The 7,270-nt window shown below is 44.1% G+C and overlaps 1 protein-coding gene across 5 annotated transcripts in view; it reads left to right on the top strand.

Moving 5' to 3' along the window:
- The first annotated feature begins 211 nt into the window (after positions 1–211).
- The window catches only part of LOC145343471 (uncharacterized), a 103,559-nt gene continuing 96,500 nt past the window's right edge, over positions 212–7,270 (top strand). For 4 of the 5 annotated variants that reach the window (XR_013886714.1, XR_013886713.1, XR_013886715.1 and 1 more), the window contains exon 1: positions 212–740. Coding sequence is in view for 2 of the 5 variants with exons in the window: in XM_080189724.1 (XP_080045850.1) it covers positions 284–740 (457 nt within the window). In the remaining 3 variants the exon portion in view is untranslated. The remainder of the gene's footprint in view (positions 741–7,270) is intronic. The other variant, XM_080189717.1, reaches the window with a different exon arrangement.

Below are 7,270 nucleotides of genomic sequence, written 5' to 3'. Positions count from 1 at the left end.
TATCTACTGCAATGGTTGAAACTTTGAGCGTGCTTTTGAACATTTGGATTGTTAATATTTGTCTGATAAGCTTGTATAAATGTTTAACAAAAGAAGCACAATGCCAATTAAAGACATTGGCTTACATTCTTTGTCTCCACGGTAATGAGGTGGGCAGGCAAAAAGCATTTCCTGTACCTCAACAACTGGGAGAGCAAGTAACTTGTGGGTGGGACTGAAAGCCAACGCGTTCAGTTAATGTGCTGACAGTCTTACACTTCAGAATTGTTGTGTTGGCGGAAGGATGGCAATGGCAGGTTACAGCTCCGATCAGGATTCACCGCCAGCCAGAAGAGCCAGACACACCGTGAGCTCACACTCCAACTTTGACATTGATTTGAGAAATAGGACACTATCTGTGAGAATCAGTGACCACTTCGTTCAGACTGTCGGCGGGATTATCTGCCCGTTCGCGATTGCAGGGGCGAGTGTTTGTGTCCTCAAGCAGCTGCACGCCATGGCATTACCTGGTGTCCTTAAAGACGTGGCGGAATTTTTCGGTGTGATTTTGGTGGGATTAAGAGGAGGCAGCATCGTAGTCGAGTTTCAGGGAAGTGAACCACTGAGCCAGCTCACCTGTGAACAAGTTCTCCAAAAGCTCCATACCGAGCTGCTGAAACTGATGCCCTCTGGTAACTTCAGGGTGGAGAGGATTCGAAACCCTGCCGAACCTGGAAGTCCACAGGAGCCGCTGGTCTCAAGTAACTGGCTTTAATCATGTTGGGGGGGCGGGGTGGTGGAGTGGTGAATATTCTCATAGATACATGCTTCCCTGATCCACACAAATGCAGCTGCCCAGTGATACAACTGCTGGCCAGGGCAGGGACAGCTGCTGAATCCCTGTCCATTATGGGGGAAATGTGTTGTTTTTGTTGTGTGTGTGTGTGTGGACGATTTGAATAATCAATATCATGTTTTTCCCGGGTTTAAAACAAAGAAATATCATTGTTTAAGTGCTCCCCGATAATTTGAAAGCTGCACTAGCATATTCACACACAAGGAAAGCACGGGTTGGGGAAAATCATGCACTTTTACAAGTTATTAACCAAAATGTAGCAATTCATATTTAACACTGAAGAGAGAAGTGCATGTCTGATGAAAGGCCTTCCTCACACCTGAAATGCTATTTAGGTGAATTCAACCTCTGCTTGCAAAAACTTTTTGCAGGATTTCTGTCGCCACACAATCAGTTTCTTGTAGTCTCGTCACCAGGGGTCACTTTGTCTTCAACAGTCTTGGAGATCTTACCATGTTACAGATTTTAGATTTTTCCCAGACACAGTAGATCTTGCTGCCTTTTCCATGTTTCCCCTTTTCTCTGCAGACAGCACTTCTTCTTTAAAGAATCAAGAGGATAAACATGGCTGCTCCATCATGTGACTCCCCATCGTGTGGGTTCCTTTACCAAATCTGGTGTTATTCTTAGATTGAACCACATCCTTTTTCTCAGTTATGCTCTATTCATTTAAGATACCCAGTTCTAACCTGTGCAGCTTGCTGGGTTACAACAGTTTCTTTCTTTCAAAAGATCCGTTCAATCCAGGAATGCTTTCTGATGGTCCCTCAGGATACTTTTGATTGGATGTGGTTTAGTTACATTTAAGAACATAAGAACATAAGAAATAGGAGCAGGAGTAGGCCAAACGCCGGTCAGACCACGCTGGAAACCGGTGGGAAGAACATAAGAAATAGGAGCAGGAGTAGGCCATCTAGCCCTTCGAGCCTGCCCTGCCATTCAATAAGATCATGGCTGATCTGAAGTGGATCAGTTCCACTTTCTCGCTTTCTCCCCATAACCCTTAATTCCCTTGATCCTCCAGATCATCTGTATAAATGGTAAATAGTTGAGGCCCCAGCATCGATCCCTGTGGCACTCCACTAGTCACCAATCGCCAATCAGAATGGCACCCATTGATACCAACTCTCTGCTTCCTATTAGACAGCCTATCCTCTATCCATGCTAACACCTTACCCCCAACTCCATGCACCCTAACCTTCTGTAGCAGCCTTTTATGAGGCACCTTATCAAACGCCTTTTGGAAATCTAAAAACATCACACCCACCGGCTCTCCTCTGGCTACCGCACTAGTCACATCCTCATAGAAATCCAATAAATGCGTCAAACACGACTTCCCCTTAACGAATCCATGCTGCGTCTGCTCAATCAAACCTTTCTTTTCTAGGTGCCTCGCTATTTCTTCTTTGATGACGGATTCTAGCATTTTTCCAACTACAGACGTTAAACTAACCGGCCTATAATTCCCTGCCTTCTGTCTGCCTTCTGTCTGGCACTTCCTTGGAATCCAGCGAATTTTGATAAATAATTACTAAGGCATCCACTATCACCTCTGCCATTTCTTTCAGAACCCAGCACATTCCATCCGCTCCTGGGGACTTGTCCACCTTCAGTCCCATTAGTCTATTGAGCACTACCTCGCTAGTGACAGTAATTGCATTTAGGCCCTCAACTCCTACCATCCTTCTATCTTTAATATCCGGCAAACTATTTGTGTCCTCCTCCGTGAAGACCGAGGCAAAAAACTTATTTAAAGCCTCAGCCATTTCCTCATCTCCCACCACTAAATCCCCCCTCTCATCCTCCAAGGGTCCAACATTCACTCTAGCCAGCCTCCTCTTTTTTATATATTTGCAAAAACTTTTACTGTCCTTTTTTATATTTAGTGCTAGTTTAGCTTCACAGTCTATCTTTCCTTTCTTTATCACCTTCTTAGTCATTCTTTGTTTATTTTTAAATCTTTCCCAATCTTCTAATCGCCCACTATTTTTAGCGACTCTGAACGCATCAGCTTTTAATTTAATACTCTCCTTTATTTCCTTAGATAACCACGGCTGGTTATCCCTTCTCCTACAGTCCTTCTTTACCATTGGAATATATTTCTGCTGAGTACCGAAAAAGATTTCCTTAAAAATCCTCCATTGTTTCTCAGCCGTCCTACCTACCAATCTGCGTCCCCAATGTACATTCGCCAATTCCTCTCTCATCCTATCGTACTCCCCTCTGTTCAAACAGAGGACACAGGTTCAGGAACCTACTTTCTCATCCTCTATCTGCATCAAAAATTCAACCATACTATGATCACTCGTCCCAAGAGGATCCCTCACAAGAAGATCCCTAATTCTACTTGCCTCGTTACGCAACACCTGATCTAAGATACAGGAGTCAGCTGAGTCACTATCGACTAGAACTGATTAATTAAACAACTGGATTCATCCAGTTTCTGAAGCATTATTTTTGGGGCCATTAAAAAGGGAGGCAACTTTCAGTTGGTGAAACAAGAGTGCTTTAGAGTTGAGTGAAAAGAGGGAGGAGGGGAAGCTGAAAGACTTGATGCAGAGTTCAGGCCAGGCAGGAGTGGACCACGTATGCAGGAAGTGTGTCCAGCTGCAATTCTGGATTGGCTCGCTGTGGAGCATCCGTGATGCTGAGGACATCATGGATAGCAGGTTTAGTGGGCCTGGTCACACCCCAAGCAATGGCTGCACAGGCAGAAAAGCATTGGGTGATCACCAGGAAGAGTAGTAGTTGTAGGCAAATGGTGTAGGAACCTCCTGTGGGCATTCCCTTCTCAAACAGGTACACTGTGTTCGATTTAGTTGAAGGGGATAGTCTTTCAGGGCAAAGCAGCAAAAGACAAGTTTGTGGCAGCATGGTTGGCTCTGCTGCATAGTTAGGGAGGAAAAAGATAGGGAAAGTTTTAATGATATTATCTCAATTATAAGGGGAGCCAACAGACATTTCCATGCCCGTGAATGAGACTCTCAAATGATATGTTGCCTGACTGGTATCTCAGAGTGGCTCAGGTCTTTCTGAAGGGGCAGGGTGAACAGCCTGTGACATGGGCAAAAAAAGGGATGAGGTTTGCAACAGGAGTTTAGGCAGTTAGTTGTAGATTAAAGAGCAGAACTTCTACGGTTGTAATCTCTGGATTACTTTCAGTGTCATGTGCCACTGAATATAGCAATAAAAAGACCAGTCAGATGAATGAGTGACTAAGAATTGGTTAGGACGGAGGGCTTTAGATATTTGGATCACTTGTAGAATTAGTGTTCTATTGATTTAAGACACCCAGTTGTAACTGTGCAGCTTGCAGGGTTACAACAGTTATCTTCTTTCTTTCAAAAGACCCATTCAACCCAGGAGTGCTTTCTGATTGTCTCTCAGAATATTTTTGATTAGGTGTCGTTTAGTTGCATTTCTGATATAGGAGTCAGGTCACTCTCAGCTGAAGCTGATTAATTGAAGAACCAGTTTGAAACAGTTTCTAAAGCATTGGGTGCCACAGTGGTTAGCACTGCTGCCTCACAGCTCCAGGGACCCAGCCAAGGGTCACTGTCTGTGTGGAATCTGCACATTCTTCCTGTGTCTGTCTGGGTTTTGTTCAGGTGCTGCAGTTTCTTCCCACAATCCAAAGATGTGCAGGTTAGGTGGATTGGCCATGCTAAATTGCCGTTTAGTGTCCAAAGATGTGTTGGTTAGGGGGATTAGTCATAATAAGTATGTGGGGATGGGCAGGGTAAGATGATCTTTCAGAGATTTAGTGTGGGCTCGATGGGCCAAATGGCCTCCTTCTGCACTGTAGGGATCCTATGATGCATTGCACCTGAACGGGAAAGGTTGCTGGGAGGTTTACTCATGTTAATGAGGAGGTTTTAAACTAATTTGGCAGGGGTGTGGGACACAAAGTAGATCTGTAGTTGGGAGTGAAGTTCAGTCAGATATAGAAGGAAAGCTAGGTTGGTCCAGAGAAGCAATGGGCATGATAAGGCACATGGGAGGATTGGAAGGCTAAATTGCATCTATTTTAATGCAAGGAGCCTGTCTTGTAAGGCAGATGAACTTAAAGCATGTGGAACTATGATATTGTTACAATCATTGAGTCATGGGTGAAAGGACAGGACTGGCAACTCACTGTCCCAGGGTATAGAGGTTTCAGGCGAGGGATGTAAGAGAGGGGAGGGCATGGCATTATTGATAAAAGAGACCATCACCTCAGTAATGAGGGAGGATGTCTTTGAAGTTCTTCAAATGCGACCATATGAGTGGAGCTTAGAAATTAAAAAAAAGCTATCACTTAGCTGGGATTATACATTGGCCTCCTAACAGTCAGAGGAGGGATATGTGGGCAAATCACAGAGGAGAGAGAGGAATAGGGTTATTGTAGCATTAGCAATGAGAAGAGGTTGGAGAAACTTGGGTTGTTCTCACTGGAACGTAGGAAGTTGAGGGGTGACCTGATAGAAGCCTACAAGATTATGAGACGCATGAACAGAGTGGATAGTCAGAAGCTTTCTCCCAGGGCGGAAAGGTCAATTACTAGGGGCCATAGGTTTAAGGTGTGAGGGGCAAGGTTTAAAGGAGATATATGAAGCAGATTTTTTAGAGAGTATTGGGTGCCTGGAACTCATTGCTGGGGGAAGTAGTGGAAGCAGATACGGTACTGACTTTTAAGGGGCATCTTGACAAATACATGAATAGGATGGGAATAGAGGTATATGGTTCCCTGAAGGGTAGGGGGTTTTAGTTAAGTTGGGCAGCGTGGTTGGTGCAGGCTTGGTGGGCTGAAGGGCCTGTTCCTGTGCTGTAATGTTCTTTGTTCTTAGTAGGGGATTTCAACTTTGCCAATATTAATTGGATTCGCCTTAGTATGAAAGGATTAGATGGGGTGGAATTTCTAAAATGCATCCAGGAGAGCTTTTTGTGCCAGTACATGGATAGTCCAACAAGGGATGGGGCATTGCTAGCCTAATCCTAGGAAATGAAGCTGAGCATGTGGTCAAAGTGTCAGTGGGCTAGTATTCTGGGGATAGTGGCCATAATTCAAAGTTTCAAAATTATTATGGAAATGGATAAGGATGGTGCAGAAATCAAGGGGATGATTCTCCCAAAAAAGTTGTAGGACTAAATTCATGGGTAAACTGGTGTAAATCACAATTGTTTTTTCAGTGGGAATTCACACCAGAATCTCCCACACTCTGTGCAATGCAGGAGCCACAATCATGAATATCATTAAAAGCTCAGAGTGGGTGGGGCCTATTCACGCCAAAGTCTGACAGTTCCGGATCTCAGTGCATGCGCAGTGGCCCCGGACAATCAGCCTGCAGTTTGCTGGCCAGCTCGATTGCTGGTCAGCCCGGGAACCCTGCAGTGCACATGTGATTCTCCCAGCCCGCCACGCTAAACAATTAGTGCATTGGGATGGGAGAGTCGCCACTCAATTATCTGAATTGGGAGAAGGCCGATTTCAATATCATTTGACAGGATCTGGCAAATATAGACTTGGAGCAGCTACTTGCAGGCAAATTTATATTTAGAAAGTGAGAGTTATTTAAAAGTGAAATAGTGAGAGTTCAGGGCCAACATGTTCCTCTAAGAATGAAGGGCAAGAGCAGCAAGTCAAGGAAATCCTTGATGTCAAGAGATACTGACGGTTTGATAAAGGAAAAAAGAAGCATATGGTAGGTACAAAGCACAAAAAATGAGGGTGGCCCTTCAGGAGTATAGAGATTATTGGGGGGGTGTGGGTGTGCTTAGAAAAGAATTTAGGAGGGCCCATGGGTTCCAGGGTAAGTTGATAAATTGGATCAAAAATTGGCTTGTCAACCAGAGGCAAAGTGTAATAGTGGAGATTTGCCTTTGTGATTGGAAGCTTGTGACCAGTGGTGTACCGTGGGGATTAGTGCTGGGATTCTTGCTTTTTGTTATATACATTAATGACTTGGATGTGAATGTAGAAGATATAATTAGTAAGTTTGCAGATGATATGAAAATTGGTGTTGTTGATAATGAGCAAGATAGTCTTAGGCTACTGACTGATATTGATCAGCTGATAAATTGGGCAGAGCATGGCAAATGGAGTTTAATCCCGATAAGTATGAGGTGATGAATTTTGGGAGGTCTAATAAGGGTGATGAATTTTTGAAGGTCTAATAAGGGTTGGAGATACACAATGAACGGTTGGACCCTAGAGAGTATTGAGGAACAAAGGACCTTGGTGTACAAGTCCATAGATCCCTGATGATAGAGCATAGGTAAATCGGGTGGTGAAGAAGGCATACAGAATGCTTGCCTTCATTAGCCGGGGCTTAGAATATCGGAGCAAGAAGAACTTTATGAAATATTGATTAGGTCAGAGATGGAGTATTATGTGCAGTTCTGGTTGCCACACTATGGGAAGGACATGATTGCACCAAAGAGGTTGCACAGGAAATT

This window comes from Carcharhinus amblyrhynchos, chromosome 1, assembly GCF_965287045.1.
Source record: "Carcharhinus amblyrhynchos chromosome 1, sCarAmb.v2.hapA, whole genome shotgun sequence".
Taxonomy (NCBI): Eukaryota; Metazoa; Chordata; class Chondrichthyes; order Carcharhiniformes; family Carcharhinidae; genus Carcharhinus; species Carcharhinus amblyrhynchos.
This window is presented reverse-complemented; position numbering and strand designations above follow the sequence as displayed.